Source organism: Oncorhynchus nerka, linkage group LG18, assembly GCF_034236695.1.
Source record: "Oncorhynchus nerka isolate Pitt River linkage group LG18, Oner_Uvic_2.0, whole genome shotgun sequence".
In the NCBI taxonomy this organism is placed as follows: Eukaryota; Metazoa; Chordata; class Actinopteri; order Salmoniformes; family Salmonidae; genus Oncorhynchus; species Oncorhynchus nerka.
In genome coordinates this window covers 24,417,095-24,437,094 of record NC_088413.1, presented here as the reverse complement: position 1 = coordinate 24,437,094, position 20,000 = coordinate 24,417,095, and the positions used below count along the sequence as shown (strand labels likewise).

The window sequence follows — 20,000 nt, the reverse complement described above, 5'->3', positions numbered from 1 at the left end:
GGCCTGATTCCACGGCTCTAACAGGGGTAGTGTTTAAGTGGTTTCTCCATTGTCTCCCCGTTCAGACTGGCATTACCCCCACTGGGTTTGGGACTATTTAAGGATGGATATGAGGGGTTAACCCATCCAAGTGAATGCCAACGATCATAAGGCTGAGGGGCTGCCTGGGTGGCGCCATCAAAGGCTGAGGATGAAAAGGGCAAAGCTGCATATCGTGTCAATTCTGTCTCCTGTCAAATGATGATGCCAATATGCAGGTGACAGGTCAGTCTGATGGCGTACTGGTTGATTGTGTCTTATGAGTCACCAATTCCCTGTTTGCAACAAAACTGCTTTGTAACGTTTAAAATGGTACCTTTTTAATATGACTTATTGCCACAAGAGGTTACAAACTGAGAAAAATATCAGACAGACCTTTTTTTTCCCTGCTAGCAAAGTGCGCCCTCGTTTTCATCAAGATCCTCCAACAAGGAGACAACCACACACACCACACTTTCTTGATAACCTGCTAAAATGTACAGACGGGCACAAATGGTGTTGTTTCCAAGTGATGCTCTCTTCATTCTCTCTGTCTGTCACACGCTCTCTCTGTCTGCCTGTCTTTGTTCCGTGCTGCGCTGAGCCGCTCCTAGCCGAACGGCGGGGAGGTGGTGGATGGTGAATACCCGCGCGCTCTACTTTCACACGGCCTCACGTTGCAGCCGCTGTTTTCTTTAATTAACCCGGGGAGAAAACAGCTGACAGGGTCAACACGTCGGTCCCGTGTGGATACCAACCCCACATACGCTTCCATTAGTTAGTGTTTTAAAAGGTTCTCCTCGCTGCCTGAAGCTTTGGGGGAGGAAGTCAGAAAGAGGGAGAACGTGTGTGTGTCACGTTAATGACATTTGCCGCCACGTTGCCCTCTTTATGTGAAAACCCAGTGGTTTTAATCTAGATCAAACCAGGGGGATCGGAAGAGGAAATCACCCCCTCTCCACCTCGTCCCCCGTCCCTCCCCAGGAGTTTCTCAGACACCCTGTCCCCTCTATAACGGACACCTTCAGCCTCCTGCCCTCAAGTCCTAATTGATGCCAGGGGAAGGAGAGAGAGAGACAGAGAGAGAAACAAAGACACGCACAGCGACTCAAACGCTAATCAACGAAATTGATTCGCTTAAAACCCGTGAAGCTTTTTCAAAGGTAAAGGTGTAATCCTCCCACACAGTAGGTCAGGTGATGACATGTAACATAAAGAGTAAAGGTCATGGGAGTATTTGAGAGAGTTTCAGTTGGGTTCTGATGTGTTCCAGAGGGTTCAGAAGGGCTTAACTAAAGAAAGAGGAGTTACGTGCCTTTAAACACTCCCCAAGGCAAGTTCATATTAACTCCAGGCTAAAGGGAACGGATTGCGACATGGTTTGAGCTGATAAAATCCAGGATTTTTTAGAAAGTCTGTGCTGGCTTGGTTACACATACCTAATAGTTCCTGGAATAATGTGAAAAGACAGAGCACGTCTCTGGTCGGCACCACTGTGTGGAAGTGTGTCACCTGCCACTCTATACCAGAACGTCAGTCTGCCGCTGGGTGGAAGTGTGTCACCTGCCACTCTATACCAGAACGTCAGTCTGCCGCTGTGTGGAAGTGTGTCACCTGCCACTCTATACCAGAACGTCAGTCTGCCGCTGTGTGGAAGTGTGTCACCTGCCACTCTATACCAGAACGTCAGTCTGCAGCTGTGTGGAAGTGTGTCACCTGCCACTCTATACCAGAACGTCAGTCTGCCTCTGGGTAGAAGTGTGTCACCTGCCACTCTACACCAGAACGTCAGTCTGCCTCTGGGTGGAAGTGTGTCACCTGCCACTCTACACCAGAACGTCAGTCTGCCGCTGTGTGGAAGTGTGTCACCTGCCACTCTACACCAGAACGTCAGTCTGCCGCTGTGTGGAAGTGTGTCACCTGCCACTCTATACCAGAACGTCAGTCTGCCGCTGGGGGGAAGTGTGTCACCTGCCACTCAATACCAGAACGTCAGTCTGCCGCTGGGGGGACTTGTGTCACCTGCCACTCTATACCAGAACGTCAGTCTGCCGCTGTGTGGAAGTGTGTCACCTGCCACTCTATACCAGAACGTCAGTCTGCCTCTGGGTAGAAGTGTGTCACCTGCCACTCTATACCAGAACGTCAGTCTGCCTCTGTGTGGAAGTGTGTCACCTGCCACTCTACACCAGAACGTCAGTCTGCCTCTGGGTGGAAGTGTGTCACCTGCCATTCTATACCAGAACGTCAGTCTGCCACTGGGTGGAAGTGTGTCACCTGCCACTCTACACCAGAACGTCAGTCTGCCGCTGTGTGGAAGTGTGTCACCTGCCACTCTATACCAGAACGTCAGTCTGCCGCTGTGTGGAAGTGTGTCACCTGCCACTCTATACCAGAACGTCAGTCTGCCGCTGTGTGGAAGTGTGTCACCTGCCACTCTATACCAGAACGTCAGTCTGCCGCTGGGTGGAAGTGTGTCACCTGCCACTCAATACCAGAACGTCAGTCTGCCGCTGGGGGGACTTGTGTCACCTGCCACTCTATACCAGAACGTCAGTCTGCCGCTGGGGGGACTTGTGTCACCTGCCACTCTATACCAGAACGTCAGTCTGCCGCTGGGTAGAAGTGCGTCACCTGCCACTCTATACCAGAACGTCAGTCTGCCTCTGGGTAGAAGTGCGTCACCTGCCACTCTATACCAGAACGTCAGTCTGCCGCTGGGTGGAAGTGTGTCACCTGCCACTCTACACCAGAACGTCAGTCTGCCGCTGTGTGGAAGTGTGTCACCTGCCACTCTATACCAGAACGTCAGTCTGCCGCTGTGTGGAAGTGTGTCACCTGCCACTCTATACCAGAACGTCAGTCTGCCGCTGGGTGGAAGTGTGTCACCTGCCACTCAATACCAGAACGTCAGTCTGCCGCTGGGGGGACTTGTGTCACCTGCCACTCTATACCAGAACGTCAGTCTGCCGCTGGGGGGACTTGTGTCACCTGCCACTCTATACCAGAACGTCAGTCTGCCGCTGGGGGGACTTGTGTCACCTGCCACTCTATACGAACGTCAGTCTGCCTCTGGGTAGAAGTGCGTCACCTGCCACTCTATACCAGAACGTCAGTCTGCCTCTGGGTAGAAGTGTGTCACCTGCCACTCTATACCAGAACGTCAGTCTGCCGCTGGGTGGAAGTGTGTCACCTGCCACTCAATACCAGAACGTCAGTCTGCTGCTGGGTGGAAGTGTGTCACCTGCCACTCAATACCAGAACGTCAGTCTGCCGCTGGGGGGGAAGTGTGTCACCTGCCACTCTATACCAGAACGTCAGTCTGCCTCTGGGTGGAAGTGTGTCACCTGCCACTCTATACCAGAACGTCAGTCTGCCTCTGGGTAGAAGTGTGTCACCTGCCACTCTACACCAGAACGTCAGTCTGCCTCTGGGTAGAAGTGTGTCACCTGCCACTCTATACCAGAACGTCAGTCTGCCTCTGGGTGGAAGTGTGTCACCTGCCACTCTATACCAGAACGTCTCTGCCTCTGGGTGGAAGTGTGTCACCTGCCACTCTATACCAGAACGTCAGTCTGCCGCTGGGTGGAAGTGTGTCACCTGCCACTCTATACCAGAACGTCAGTCTGCCGCTGGGTGAAGTGTGTCACCTGCCACTCTATACCAGAACGTCAGTCTGCCGCTGGGTGGAAGTGTGTCACCTGCCACTCTATACCAGAACGTCAGTCTGCCGCTGGGTGGAAGTCCACCTGCCAGTCTGCCGCTGGGTGGAAGTGTGTCACCTGCCACTCTATACCAGAACGTCAGTCTGCCGCTGGGGGAAGTGTGTCACCTGCCACTCTATACCAGAACGTCAGTCTGCCGCTGGGGGACTTGTGTCACCTGCCACTCTATACCAGAACGTCAGTCTGCCTCTGGGTAGAAGTGCGTCACCTGCCACTCTATACCAGAACGTCAGTCTGCCTCTGGGTAGAAGTGCGTCACCTGCCACTCTATACCAGAACGTCAGTCTGCCGCTGGGTGGAAGTGCGTCACCTGCCACTCAATACCAGAACGTCAGTCTGCTGCTGGGTGGAAGTGTGTCACCTGCCACTCTATACCAGAACGTCAGTCTGCCGCTGGGGGAAGTGTGTCACCTGCCACTCTATACCAGAACGTCAGTCTGCCTCTGGGTGGAAGTCTGCCGAACTGTCTGCCTCTGGGTAAGTGTGTCACCTGCCACTCTATACCAGAACGTCAGTCTGCCTCTGGGTGGAAGTGTGTCACCTGCCACTCTATACCAGAACGTCAGTCTGCCTCTGGGTAGAAGTGTGTCACCTGCCACTCTATACCAGAACGTCAGTCTGCCTCTGGGTGGAAGTGTGTCACCTGCCACTCTATACCAGAACGTCAGTCTGCCGCTCGGGGGACTTGTGTCACCTGCCACTCTATACCAGAACGTCAGTCTGCCGCTGGGTAGAAGTGCGTCACCTGCCACTCTATACCAGAACGTCAGTCTGCCGCTGGGTAGAAGTGCGTCACCTGCCACTCTATACCAGAACGTCAGTCTGCCTCTGGGTAGAAGTGCGTCACCTGCCACTCTATACCAGAACGTCAGTCTGCCGCTGGGTGGAAGTGCGTCACCTGCCACTCAATACCAGAACGTCAGTCTGCCGCTGGGTGGAAGTGTGTCACCTGCCACTCTATACCAGAACGTCGGTCTGCCGCTGGGTAGAAGTGTGTCACCTGCCACTCTATACCAGAACGTCAGGGTAGAAGTGTGTCACCTGCCACTCTGAACGTCCGTCTGCCGCTGGGTAGAAGTGTGTCACCTGCCACTCTATACCAGAACGTTGGTCTGAGGCTGGGTTGAAGTGTGTCACCTGCCACTCTATACTAGAACGTCGGTCTGCCTCAGGGTAGAAGTGTGTCACCTGCCACTCTATAACAGAACGTCGGTCTGCCGCTGGGTAAAAGTGTGTCACCTGCCACTCTATAACAGAACGTTGGTCTGAGGCTGGGTTGAAGTGTGTCACCTGCCACTCTATACTAGAACGTCGGTCTGCCTCAGGGTAGAAGTGTGTCACCTGCCACTCTATACCAGAACGTCGGTCTGCCTCAGGGTAGAAGTGTGTCACCTGCCACTCTACACCAGAACGTCAGTCTGCCTCTGGGTAGAAGTGTGTCACCTGCCACTCTATACCAGAACGTCAGTCTGCCTCTGGGTAGAAGTCTGCCACTCTATACCAGAACGTGGTCTGCCTCTGGGTGGAAGTGTGTCACCTGCCACTCTATACCAGAACGTCAGTCTGCCGCTCTTGTGTCACCTGCCACTCTATACCAGAACGTCAGTCTGCCGCTGGGTAAGTGTGTCACCTGCCACTCTATACCAGAACGTCAGTCTCACCTGCCACTCTATACCAGAACGTCAGTCTGCCTCTGGGTAGAAGTGCGTCACCTGCCACTCTATACCAGAACGTCAGTCTGCCGCTGGGTGGAAGTGTGTCACCTGCCACTCTATACCAGAACGTCAGTCTGCCGCTGGGTGAAGTGTGTCACCTGCCACTCTATACCAGAACGTCGGTCTGCCTCAGGGTAGAAGTGTGTCACCTGCCACTCTATACCAGAACGTCAGTCTGCCGCTGGGTAGAAGTGTGTCACCTGCCACTCTATACCAGAACGTTGGTCTGAGGCTGGGTTGAAGTGTGTCACCTGCCACTCTATACTAGAACGTCAGTCTGCCGCTGGGGGGACTTGTGTCACCTGCCACTCTATACCAGAACGTCAGTCTGCCGCTGGGGGGACTTGTGTCACCTGCCACTCTATACCAGAACGTCAGTCTGCCGCTGGGGGACTTGTGTCACCTGCCACTCTATACCAGAACGCGTCAGTCTGCCTCTGGGTAGAAGTGCGTCACCTGCCACTCTATACCAGAACGTCAGTCTGCCTCTGGGTAGAAGTGCGTCACCTGCCACTCTATACCAGAACGTCAGTCTGCCGCTGGGTGGAAGTGCGTCACCTGCCACTCAATACCAGAACGTCAGTCTGCTGCTGGGTGGAAGTGTGTCACCTGCCACTCAATACCAGAACGTCAGTCTGCCGCTGGGGGGAAGTGTGTCACCTGCCACTCTATACCAGAACGTCAGTCTGCCTCTGGGTGGAAGTGTGTCACCTGCCACTCTATACCAGAACGCAGTCTGCCTCTGGGTAGAAGTGTGTCACCTGCCACTCTACACCAGAACGTCAGTCTGCCTCTGGGTAGAAGTGTGTCACCTGCCACTCTATACCAGAACGTCAGTCTGCCTCTGGGTAGAAGTGTGTCACCTGCCACTCTATACCAGAACGTCGGTCTGCCTCTGGGTGGAAGTGTGTCACCTGCCACTCTATACCAGAACGTCAGTCTGCCGCTCGGGGGACTTGTGTCACCTGCCACTCTATACCAGAACGTCAGTCTGCCGCTGGGTAGAAGTGCGTCACCTGCCACTCTATACCAGAACGTCAGTCTGCCTCTGGGTAGAAGTGCGTCACCTGCCACTCTATACCAGAACGTCAGTCTGCCGCTGGGTGGAAGTGCGTCACCTGCCACTCAATACCAGAACGTCAGTCTGCCGCTGGGTGGAAGTGTGTCACCTGCCACTCTATACCAGAACGTCGGTCTGCCGCTGGGTAGAAGTGTGTCACCTGCCACTCTATACCAGAACGTCAGTCTGCCGCTGGGGGGACTTGTGTCACCTGCCACTCTATACGAGAACGTCAGTCTGCCTCTGGGTAGAAGTGCGTCACCTGCCACTCTATACCAGAACGTCAGTCTGCCTCTGGGTAGAAGTGCGTCACCTGCCACTCTATACCAGAACGTCAGTCTGCCGCTGGGTGGAAGTGCGTCACCTGCCACTCAATACCAGAACGTCAGTCTGCTGCTGGGTGGAAGTGTGTCACCTGCCACTCAATACCAGAACGTCAGTCTGCCGCTGGGGGGAAGTGTGTCACCTGCCACTCTATACCAGAACGTCAGTCTGCCTCTGGGTGGAAGTGTGTCACCTGCCACTCTATACCAGAACGTCAGTCTGCCTCTGGGTAGAAGTGTGTCACCTGCCACTCTACACCAGAACGTCAGTCTGCCTCTGGGTAGAAGTGTGTCACCTGCCACTCTATACCAGAACGTCAGTCTGCCTCTGGGTAGAAGTGTGTCACCTGCCACTCTATACCAGAACGTCGGTCTGCCTCTGGGTGGAAGTGTGTCACCTGCCACTCTATACCAGAACGTCAGTCTGCCGCTCGGGGGACTTGTGTCACCTGCCACTCTATACCAGAACGTCAGTCTGCCGCTGGGTAGAAGTGCGTCACCTGCCACTCTATACCAGAACGTCAGTCTGCCGCTGGGTAGAAGTGCGTCACCTGCCACTCTATACCAGAACGTCAGTCTGCCTCTGGGTAGAAGTGCGTCACCTGCCACTCTATACCAGAACGTCAGTCTGCCGCTGGGTGGAAGTGCGTCACCTGCCACTCAATACCAGAACGTCAGTCTGCCGCTGGGTGGAAGTGTGTCACCTGCCACTCTATACCAGAACGTCGGTCTGCCGCTGGGTAGAAGTGTGTCACCTGCCACTCTATACCAGAACGTCGGTCTGCCTCAGGGTAGAAGTGTGTCACCTGCCACTCTATAACAGAACGTCCGTCTGCCGCTGGGTAGAAGTGTGTCACCTGCCACTCTATACCAGAACGTTGGTCTGAGGCTGGGTTGAAGTGTGTCACCTGCCACTCTATACTAGAACGTCGGTCTGCCTCAGGGTAGAAGTGTGTCACCTGCCACTCTATAACAGAACGTCGGTCTGCCGCTGGGTAAAAGTGTGTCACCTGCCACTCTATAACAGAACGTTGGTCTGAGGCTGGGTTGAAGTGTGTCACCTGCCACTCTATACTAGAACGTCGGTCTGCCTCAGGGTAGAAGTGTGTCACCTGCCACTCTATACCAGAACGTCGGTCTGCCTCAGGGTAGAAGTGTGTCACCTGCCACTCTATACCAGAACGTCAGTCTGCCTCTGGGTAGAAGTGTGTCACCTGCCACTCTATACCAGAACGTCAGTCTGCCTCTGGGTAGAAGTGTGTCACCTGCCACTCTATACCAGAACGTCGGTCTGCCTCTGGGTGGAAGTGTGTCACCTGCCACTCTATACCAGAACGTCAGTCTGCCGCTCGGGGGACTTGTGTCACCTGCCACTCTATACCAGAACGTCAGTCTGCCGCTGGGTAGAAGTGCGTCACCTGCCACTCTATACCAGAACGTCAGTCTGCCGCTGGGTAGAAGTGTGTCACCTGCCACTCTATACCAGAACGTCAGTCTGCCTCTGGGTAGAAGTGTGTCACCTGCCACTCTATACCAGAACGTCAGTCTGCCGCTGGGTGGAAGTGTGTCACCTGCCACTCAATACCAGAACGTCAGTCTGCCGCTGGGTGGAAGTGTGTCACCTGCCACTCTATACCAGAACGTCGGTCTGCCGCTGGGTAGAAGTGTGTCACCTGCCACTCTATACCAGAACGTCGGTCTGCCTCAGGGTCACCTGCCACTCTATAACAGAACGTCCGTCTGCCGCTGGGTAGAAGTGTGTCACCTGCCACTCTATACCAGAACGTTGGTCTGAGGCTGGGTTGAAGTGTGTCACCTGCCACTCTATACTAGAACGTCGGTCTGCCTCAGGGTAGAAGTGTGTCACCTGCCACTCTATAACAGAACGTCGGTCTGCCGCTGGGTAAAAGTGTGTCACCTGCCACTCTATAACAGAACGTTGGTCTGAGGCTGGGTTGAAGTGTGTCACCTGCCACTCTATACTAGAACGTCGGTCTGCCTCAGGGTAGAAGTGTGTCACCTGCCACTCTATACCAGAACGTCGGTCTGCCTCAGGGTAGAAGTGTGTCACCTGCCACTCTATACCAGAACGTCAGTCTGCCGCTGGGGGGACTTGTGTCACCTGCCACTCTATACCAGAACGTCAGTCTGCCGCTGGGGGGACTTGTGTCACCTGCCACTCTATACCAGAACGTCAGTCTGCCGCTGGGGGGACTTGTGTCACCTGCCACTCTATACGAGAACGTCAGTCTGCCTCTGGGTAGAAGTGCGTCACCTGCCACTCTATACCAGAACGTCAGTCTGCCTCAGGGTAGAAGTGTGTCACCTGCCACTCTATACCAGAATGTCAGTCTGCCTCAGGGTAGAAGTGTTTCACCTGCCACTCTATACCAGAACGTCGGTCTGCCGCTGGGTAGAAGTGTGTCACCTGCCACTCTATACCAGAACGTCAGTCTGCCGCTGGGGGGACTTGTGTCACCTGCCACTCTATACCAGAACGTCAGTCTGCCGCTGGGGGGACTTGTGTCACCTGCCACTCTATACCAGAACGTCAGTCTGCCGCTGGGGGGACTTGTGTCACCTGCCACTCTATACCAGAACGTCAGTCTGCCGCTGGGTAGAAGTGCGTCACCTGCCACTCTATACCAGAACGTCAGTCTGCCTCTGGGTAGAAGTGCGTCACCTGCCACTCTATACCAGAACGTCAGTCTGCCTCTGGGTGGAAGTGTGTCACCTGCCACTCTACACCAGAACGTCAGTCTGCCGCTGTGTGGAAGTGTGTCACCTGCCACTCTATACCAGAACATCAGTCTGCCGCTGTGTGGAAGTGTGTCACCTGCCACACTATACCAGAACGTCAGTCTGCCGCTGGGTGGAAGTGTGTCACCTGCCACTCAATACCAGAACGTCAGTCTGCCGCTGGGGGGACTTGTGTCACCTGCCACTCTATACCAGAACGTCAGTCTGCCGCTGGGGGGACTTGTGTCACCTGCCACTCTATACCAGAACGTCAGTCTGCCGCTGGGGGGACTTGTGTCACCTGCCACTCTATACGAGAACGTCAGTCTGCCTCTGGGTAGAAGTGCGTCACCTGCCACTCTATACCAGAACGTCAGTCTGCCTCTGGGTAGAAGTGCGTCACCTGCCACTCTATACCAGAACGTCAGTCTGCCGCTGGGTGGAAGTGCGTCACCTGCCACTCAATACCAGAACGTCAGTCTGCCGCTGGGTGGAAGTGTGTCACCTGCCACTCAATACCAGAACGTCAGTCTGCCGCTGGGGGGGAAGTGTGTCACCTGCCACTCTATACCAGAACGTCAGTCTGCCTCTGGGTGGAAGTGTGTCACCTGCCACTCTATACCAGAACGTCAGTCTGCCTCTGGGTAGAAGTGTGTCACCTGCCACTCTACACCAGAACGTCAGTCTGCCTCTGGGTAGAAGTGTGTCACCTGCCACTCTATACCAGAACGTCAGTCTGCCTCTGGGTAGAAGTGTGTCACCTGCCACTCTATACCAGAACGTCAGTCTGCCTCTGGGTGGAAGTGTGTCACCTGCCACTCTATACCAGAACGTCAGTCTGCCTCTGGGTGGAAGTGTGTCACCTGCCACTCTATACCAGAACGTCAGTCTGCCTCTGGGTGGAAGTGTGTCACCTGCCACTCTATACCAGAACGTCGGTCTGCCTCAGGGTAGAAGTGTGTCACCTGCCACTCTATACCAGAATGTCAGTCTGCCTCAGGGTAGAAGTGTGTCACCTGCCACTCTATACCAGAACGTCGGTCTGCCGCTGGGTAGAAGTGTGTCACCTGCCACTCTATACCAGAAAGTCAGTCTGCCGCTGGGGGGACTTGTGTCACCTGCCACTCTATACCAGAACGTCAGTCTGCCGCTGGGGGGACTTGTGTCACCTGCCACTCTATACCAGAACGTCAGTCTGCCGCTGGGGGGACTTGTGTCACCTGCCACTCTATACCAGAACGTCAGTCTGCCGCTGGGTAGAAGTGCGTCACCTGCCACTCTATACCAGAACGTCAGTCTGCCTTTGGGTAGAAGTGCGTCACCTGCCACTCTATACCAGAACGTCAGTCTGCCGCTGGGTAGAAGTGTGTCACCTGCCACTCTATACCAGAACGTCAGTCTGCCACTGGGGGGACTTGTGTCACCTGTCACTCTATACCAGAACGTCAGTCTGCCGCTGGGGGGACTTGTGTCACCTGCCACTCTATACCAGAACGTCAGTCTGCCTCTGGGTAGAAGTGTGTCACCTGCCACTCTATACCAGAACGTCAGTCTGCCGCTGGGTGGAAGTGTGTCACCTGCCACTCAATACCAGAACGTCAGTCTGCCGCTGGGTGGAAGTGTGTCACCTGCCACTCTATACCAGAACGTCAGTCTGCCGCTGGGTAGAAGTGCGTCACCTGCCACTCTATACCAGAACGTCGGTCTGCCTCAGGGTAGAAGTGTGTCACCTGCCACTCTATAACAGAACGGCAGTCTGCCGCTGGGTGGAAGTGCGTCACCTGCCACTCTATACCAGAACGTCGGTCTGCCTCAGGGTAGAAGTGTGTCACCTGCCACTCTATAACAGAACGTCGGTCTGCCGCTGGGTAGAAGTGTGTCACCTGCCACTCTATACCAGAACGTTGGTCTGAGGCTGGGTTGAAGTGTGTCACCTGCCACTCTATACTAGAACGTCGGTCTGCCTCAGGGTAGAAGTGTGTCACCTGCCACTCTATAACAGAACGTCAGTCTGCCTCAGGGTAGAAGTGTGTCACCTGCCACTCTATACCAGAACGTCGGTCTGCCTCAGGGTAGAAGTGTGTCACCTGCCACTCTATAACAGAACGTCGGTCTGCCTCTGGGTAGAAGTGTGTCACCTGCCACTCTATAACAGAACGTCGGTCTGCCTCTGGGTAGAAGTGTGTCACCTGCCACTCTATAACAGAACGTCAGTCTGCCTCTGGGTAGAAGTGTGTCACCTGCCACTCTATAACAGAACGTCGGTCTGAGGCTGGGTTGAAGTGTGTCACCTGCCACTCTATACTAGAACGTCGGTCTGCCTCAGGGTAGAAGTGTGTCACCTGCCACTCTATAACAGAACGTCAGTCTGCCTCAGGGTAGAAGTGTGTCACCTGCCACTCTATACCAGAACGTCGGTCTGCCTCAGGGTAGAAGTGTGTCACCTGCCACTCTATAACAGAACGTCGGTCTGCCTCTGGGTAGAAGTGTGTCACCTGCCACTCTATAACAGAACGTCGGTCTGCCTCTGGGTAGAAGTGTGTCACCTGCCACTCTATAACAGAACGTCAGTCTGCCTCTGGGTAGAAGTGTGTCACCTGCCACTCTATAACAGAACGTCGGTCTGAGGCTGGGTAGAAGTGTGTCACCTGCCACTCTATAACAGAATGTCAGTCTGCCTCTGGGTAGAAGTGTGTCACCTGCCACTCTATAACAGAACGTCGGTCTGAGGCTGGGTGGAAGTGTGTCACCTGCCACTCTATACCAGAACGTCGGTCTGAGGCTGGGTGGAAGTGTGTCACCTGCCACTCTATACCAGAACGTCGGTCTGAGGCTGGGTGGAAGTGTGTCACCTGCCACTCTATACCAGAACGTTGGTCTGAGGCTGGGTAGAAGTGTGTCACCTGCCACTCTATAACAGAACGTCAGTCTGCCTCTGGGTAGAAGTGTGTCACCTGCCACTCTATACCAGAACGTCAGTCTGCCTCTGGGTGGAAGTGTGTCACCTGCCACTCTATACCAGAACGTCAGTCTGCCTCTGGGTGGAAGTGTGTCACCTGCCACTCTATACCAGAACGTCGGTCTGCCTCAGGGTAGAAGTGTGTCACCTGCCACTCTATACCAGAATGTCAGTCTGCCTCAGGGTAGAAGTGTGTCACCTGCCACTCTATACCAGAACGTCGGTCTGCCGCTGGGTAGAAGTGTGTCACCTGCCACTCTATACCAGAACGTCAGTCTGCCGCTGGGGGGACTTGTGTCACCTGCCACTCTATACCAGAACGTCAGTCTGCCGCTGGGGGGACTTGTGTCACCTGCCACTCTATACGAGAACGTCAGTCTGCCTCTGGGTAGAAGTGCGTCACCTGCCACTCTATACCAGAACGTCAGTCTGCCTCTGGGTAGAAGTGTGTCACCTGCCACTCTATACCAGAATGTCAGTCTGCCTCAGGGTAGAAGTGTTTCACCTGCCACTCTATACCAGAACTGGTCTGCCGCTGGGTAAAGTGTGTCACCTGCCACTCTATACCAGAACGTCAGTCTGCCGCTGGGGGAAGTGTGTCACCTGCCACTCTATACCAGAACGTCAGTCTGCCGCTGGGGGGACTTGTGTCACCTGCCACTCTATACCAGAACGTCAGTCTGCCGCTGGGGGGACTTGTGTCACCTGCCACTCTATACCAGAACGTCAGTCTGCCGCTGTGTGGAAGTGTGTCACCTGCCACTCTATACCAGAACGTCAGTCTGCCTCTGGGTAGAAGTGCGTCACCTGCCACTCTATACCAGAAGAGCGTCAGTCTGCCTCTGGGTGGAAGTGTGTCACCTGCCACTCTACACCAGAACGTCAGTCTGCCGCTGTGTGGAAGTGTGTCACCTGCCACTCTATACCAGAACATCAGTCTGCCGCTGTGTGGAAGTGTGTCACCTGCCACACTATACCAGAACGTCAGTCTGCCGCTGGGTGGAAGTGTGTCACCTGCCACTCAATACCAGAACGTCAGTCTGCCGCTGGGGGGACTTGTGTCACCTGCCACTCTATACCAGAACGTCAGTCTGCCGCTGGGGGGACTTGTGTCACCTGCCACTCTATACCAGAACGTCAGTCTGCCGCTGGGGGGACTTGTGTCACCTGCCACTCTATACGAGAACGTCAGTCTGCCTCTGGGTAGAAGTGCGTCACCTGCCACTCTATACCAGAACGTCAGTCTGCCTCTGGGTAGAAGTGCGTCACCTGCCACTCTATACCAGAACGTCAGTCTGCCGCTGGGTGGAAGTGCGTCACCTGCCACTCAATACCAGAACGTCAGTCTGCCGCTGGGTGGAAGTGTGTCACCTGCCACTCAATACCAGAACGTCAGTCTGCCGCTGGGGGGGAAGTGTGTCACCTGCCACTCTATACCAGAACGTCAGTCTGCCTCTGGGTGGAAGTGTGTCACCTGCCACTCTATACCAGAACGTCAGTCTGCCTCTGGGTAGAAGTGTGTCACCTGCCACTCTACACCAGAACGTCAGTCTGCCTCTGGGTAGAAGTGTGTCACCTGCCACTCTATACCAGAACGTCAGTCTGCCTCTGGGTAGAAGTGTGTCACCTGCCACTCTATACCAGAACGTCAGTCTGCCTCTGGGTGGAAGTGTGTCACCTGCCACTCTATACCAGAACGTCAGTCTGCCTCTGGGTGGAAGTGTGTCACCTGCCACTCTATACCAGAACGTCAGTCTGCCTCTGGGTGGAAGTGTGTCACCTGCCACTCTATACCAGAACGTCGGTCTGCCTCAGGGTAGAAGTGTGTCACCTGCCACTCTATACCAGAATGTCAGTCTGCCTCAGGGTAGAAGTGTGTCACCTGCCACTCTATACCAGAACGTCGGTCTGCCGCTGGGTAGAAGTGTGTCACCTGCCACTCTATACCAGAAAGTCAGTCTGCCGCTGGGGGGACTTGTGTCACCTGCCACTCTATACCAGAACGTCAGTCTGCCGCTGGGGGGACTTGTGTCACCTGCCACTCTATACCAGAACGTCAGTCTGCCGCTGGGGGGACTTGTGTCACCTGCCACTCTATACCAGAACGTCAGTCTGCCGCTGGGTAGAAGTGCGTCACCTGCCACTCTATACCAGAACGTCAGTCTGCCTTTGGGTAGAAGTGCGTCACCTGCCACTCTATACCAGAACGTCAGTCTGCCACTGGGGGGACTTGTGTCACCTGTCACTCTATACCAGAACGTCAGTCTGCCGCTGGGGGAAGTGTGTCACCTGCCACTCTATACCAGAACGTCAGTCTGCCTCTGGGTGGAAGTGTGTCACCTGCCACTCTATACCAGAACGGCAGTCTGCCGCTGGGTGGAAGTGCGTCACCTGCCACTCAATACCAGAACGTCAGTCTGCCGCTGGGTGGAAGTGTGTCACCTGCCACTCTATACCAGAACGTCGGTCTGCCGCTGGGTAGAAGTGTGTCACCTGCCACTCTATACCAGAACGTCAGTCTGCCTCAGGGTAGAAGTGTGTCACCTGCCACTCTATAACAGAACGTCAGTCTGCCGCTGGGTAGAAGTGTGTCACCTGCCACTCTATACCAGAACGTCGGTCTGCCTCTGGGTAGAAGTGTGTCACCTGCCACTCTATAACAGAACGTCAGTCTGCCGCTGGGTAGAAGTGTGTCACCTGCCACTCTATACCAGAACGTTGGTCTGAGGCTGGGTTGAAGTGTGTCACCTGCCACTCTATACTAGAACGTCGGTCTGCCTCAGGGTAGAAGTGTGTCACCTGCCACTCTATAACAGAACGTCAGTCTGCCTCAGGGTAGAAGTGTGTCACCTGCCACTCTATACCAGAACGTCAGTCTGCCTCTGGGTAGAAGTGTGTCACCTGCCACTCTATACAGAACGTCGGTCTGCCTCTGGGTAGAAGTGTGTCACCTGCCACTCTATAACAGAACGTCAGTCTGCCTCTGGGTAGAAGTGTGTCACCTGCCACTCTATAACAGAACGTCAGTCTGCCTCTGGGTAGAAGTGTGTCACCTGCCACTCTATAACAGAACGTCAGTCTGCCGGCTGGGTTGAAGTGTGTCACCTGCCACTCTATACCAGAACGTCAGTCTGCCTCAGGGTAGAAGTGTGTCACCTGCCACTCTATAACAGAACGTCAGTCTGCCTCAGGGTAGAAGTGTGTCACCTGCCACTCTATACCAGAACGTCAGTCTGCCTCTGGGTAGAAGTGTGTCACCTGCCACTCTATACCAGAACGTCAGTCTGCCTCTGGGTAGAAGTGTGTCACCTGCCACTCTATAACAGAACGTCGGTCTGCCTCTGGGTAGAAGTGTGTCACCTGCCACTCTATAACAGAACGTCAGTCTGCCTCTGGGTAGAAGTGTGTCACCTGCCACTCTATACCAGAACGTCGGTCTGAGGCTGGGTAGAAGTGTGTCACCTGCCACTCTATAACAGAATGTCAGTCTGCCTCTGGGTAGAAGTGTGTCACCTGCCACTCTATAACAGAACGTCGGTCTGAGGCTGGGTGGAAGTGTGTCACCTGCCACTCTATACCAGAACGTCTCTGAGGCTGGGTGGAAGTGTGTCACCTGCCACCATACCAGAACGTCAGTCTGCCACTGGGGGAAGTGTGTCACCTGCCACTCTATACCAGAACGTTGGTCTGCCTCTGGGTAGAAGTGTGTCACCTGCCACTCTATAACCAGAACGTCAGTCTGCCTCTGGGTAGAAGTGTGTCACCTGCCACTCTATACCAGAACGTCAGTCTGCCTCTGGGTGGAAGTGTGTCACCTGCCACTCTATACCAGAACGTCAGTCTGCCTCTGGGTGGAAGTGTGTCACCTGCCACTCTATACCAGAACGTCGGTCTGCCTCAGGGTAGAAGTGTGTCACCTGCCACTCTATACCAGAATGTCAGTCTGCCTCAGGGTAGAAGTGTGTCACCTGCCACTCTATACCAGAACGTCGGTCTGCCGCTGGGTAGAAGTGTGTCACCTGCCACTCTATACCAGAAAGTCAGTCTGCCGCTGGGGGGACTTGTGTCACCTGCCACTCTATACCAGAACGTCAGTCTGCCGCTGGGGGGACTTGTGTCACCTGCCACTCTATACCAGAACGTCAGTCTGCCGCTGGGGGGACTTGTGTCACCTGCCACTCTATACCAGAACGTCAGTCTGCCGCTGGGTAGAAGTGCGTCACCTGCCACTCTATACCAGAACGTCAGTCTGCCTTTGGGTAGAAGTGCGTCACCTGCCACTCTATACCAGAACGTCAGTCTGCCTCTGGGTGGAAGTGTGTCACCTGCCACTCTACACCAGAACGTCAGTCTGCCGCTGTGTGGAAGTGTGTCACCTGCCACTCTATACCAGAACGTCAGTCTGCCGCTGTGTGGAAGTGTGTCACCTGCCACTCTATACCAGAACGTCAGTCTGCCGCTGGGTGGAAGTGTGTCACCTGCCACTCAATACCAGAACGTCAGTCTGCCGCTGGGGGGACTTGTGTCACCTGCCACTCTATACCAGAACGTCAGTCTGCCGCTGGGGGGACTTGTGTCACCTGCCACTCTATACCAGAACGTCAGTCTGCCGCTGGGGGGACTTGTGTCACCTGCCACTCTATACGAGAACGTCAGTCTGCCTCTGGGTAGAAGTGTGTCACCTGCCACTCTATACCAGAACGTCAGTCTGCCTCTGGGTAGAAGTGTGTCACCTGCCACTCTATACCAGAACGTCAGTCTGCCGCTGGGTGGAAGTGCGTCACCTGCCACTCAATACCAGAAAGTCAGTCTGCCGCTGGGTGGAAGTGTGTCACCTGCCACTCAATACCAGAACATCAGTCTGCCGCTGGGGGGGAAGTGTGTCACCTGCCACTCTATACCAGAACGTCAGTCTGCCTCTGGGTGGAAGTGTGTCACCTGCCACTCTATACCAGAACGTCAGTCTGCCTCTGGGTAGAAGTGTGTCACCTGCCACTCTACACCAGAACGTCAGTCTGCCTCTGGGTAGAAGTGTGTCACCTGCCACTCTATACCAGAACGTCAGTCTGCCTCTGGGTAGAAGTGTGTCACCTGCCACTCTATACCAGAACGTCAGTCTGCCTCTGGGTGGAAGTGTGTCACCTGCCACTCTATACCAGAACGTCAGTCTGCCTCTGGGTGGAAGTGTGTCACCTGCCACTCTATACCAGAACGTCGGTCTGCCTCAGGGTAGAAGTGTGTCACCTGCCACTCTATACCAGAATGTCAGTCTGCCTCAGGGTAGAAGTGTGTCACCTGCCACTCTATACCAGAACGTCGGTCTGCCGCTGGGTAGAAGTGTGTCACCTGCCACTCTATACCAGAACGTCAGTCTGCCACTGGGGGGACTTGTGTCACCTGTCACTCTATACCAGAACGTCAGTCTGCCGCTGGGGGGACTTGTGTCACCTGCCACTCTATACCAGAACGTCAGTCTGCCTCTGGGTAGAAGTGCGTCACCTGCCACTCTATACCAGAACGGCAGTCTGCCGCTGGGTGGAAGTGCGTCACCTGCCACTCAATACCAGAACGTCAGTCTGCCGCTGGGTGGAAGTGTGTCACCTGCCACTCTATACCAGAACGTCGGTCTGCCGCTGGGTAGAAGTGTGTCACCTGCCACTCTATACCAGAACGTCGGTCTGCCTCAGGGTAGAAGTGTGTCACCTGCCACTCTATAACAGAACGTCGGTCTGCCGCTGGGTAGAAGTGTGTCACCTGCCACTCTATACCAGAACGTCGGTCTGCCTCAGGGTAGAAGTGTGTCACCTGCCACTCTATAACAGAACGTCGGTCTGCCGCTGGGTAGAAGTGTGTCACCTGCCACTCTATACCAGAACGTTGGTCTGAGGCTGGGTTGAAGTGTGTCACCTGCCACTCTATACTAGAACGTCGGTCTGCCTCAGGGTAGAAGTGTGTCACCTGCCACTCTATAACAGAACGTCAGTCTGCCTCAGGGTAGAAGTGTGTCACCTGCCACTCTATACCAGAACGTCGGTCTGCCTCAGGGTAGAAGTGTGTCACCTGCCACTCTATAACAGAACGTCGGTCTGCCTCTGGGTAGAAGTGTGTCACCTGCCACTCTATAACAGAACGTCGGTCTGCCTCTGGGTAGAAGTGTGTCACCTGCCACTCTATAACAGAACGTCAGTCTGCCTCTGGGTAGAAGTGTGTCACCTGCCACTCTATAACAGAACGTCGGTCTGAGGCTGGGTAGAAGTGTGTCACCTGCCACTCTATAACAGAATGTCAGTCTGCCTCTGGGTAGAAGTGTGTCACCTGCCACTCTATAACAGAACGTCGGTCTGAGGCTGGGTGGAAGTGTGTCACCTGCCACTCTATACCAGAACGTCGGTCTGAGGCTGGGTGGAAGTGTGTCACCTGCCACTCTATACCAGAACGTCGGTCTGAGGCTGGGTGGAAGTGTGTCACCTGCCACTCTATACCAGAACGTTGGTCTGAGGCTGGGTAGAAGTGTGTCACCTGCCACTCTATAACAGAACGTCAGTCTGCCTCTGGGTAGAAGTGTGTCACCTGCCACTCTATAACAGAACGTCGGTCTGAGGCTGGGTGGAAGTGTGTCACCTGCCACTCTATAACAGAACGTCGGTCTGAGGCTGGGTGGAAGTGTGTCACCTGCCACTCTATACCAGAACATTGGTTTGAGGCTGGGTGGAAGTGGTACCATAGAAATATAATTCTAGTAGAGTAGAATATTGAATTCTACTTCTAGTAGGGTACTCACCGGCCCTGTGCGTCCTCCACCTCTCTGAGCTGGTCTTTGACCGTCCGGTAGTTGGTCTGGACGAGACGCAGGCGCTCGTGGCGTTTCTCATGGGCCCTCCGCAGCTCCTCGTTCTCGTCCGTCTGCCGGCCAGAGACATACAGGAGGTTACGTTACACAATGTGGCCACTTCACACATGCACTGCACAGGGAAATCAAATGATGTCACTGAAATGTGAAACCGGTCGGGGGTTGGGAGTGATGACAAATCTATCTGAAATGATAGAATGACTTAAATCTTACATTGAGAGCAGTGTATTTCCAAAAGTTAGAAAATGGACCTAGAAACAGTGTAAATAATTTCTGAACTGTACACCAGTGGAGGCTGGCGGGAGGAGCTATAGGAGGATGGGATCATTGTAATGGCTGGTATGGAATAAATGGAACGATATCAAACACATGGAAACATTGTTTGACTCTGGCCCCTTCATTCCTTTCCAGCCATTACAATGAGTCCTCCTATAGCTCATCCCACCAGCCTCCAGTGCTGTACACCCCCCCAGGTCAGATATAACTCTTGTTACTGTAACATGTAGCTATAACAAATATGTGCTCCATTACTGAGGAAGCATCACCTCTCTCTGACATTGCAGTTCCTCTCCTTCTCTCTGACAAGTGTTCCTCCAGCATCCGAGGTTCGT

At 54.4% G+C, this 20,000-nt stretch overlaps 1 protein-coding gene across 6 annotated transcripts in view; it reads right to left on the bottom strand.

Annotated features, from left to right (window-relative positions):
* The window catches only part of cntln (centlein, centrosomal protein), a 182,004-nt gene that overhangs the window by 86,164 nt on the left and 75,840 nt on the right, over positions 1–20,000 (bottom strand). For all 6 annotated transcript variants that reach the window (XR_010459670.1, XM_065003822.1, XM_065003823.1 and 3 more), the window contains one exon: positions 19,321–19,442. Coding sequence is in view for 5 of the 6 variants with exons in the window: in XM_065003822.1 (XP_064859894.1) it covers positions 19,321–19,442 (122 nt within the window). In the remaining variant the exon portion in view is untranslated. The remainder of the gene's footprint in view (positions 1–19,320; positions 19,443–20,000) is intronic.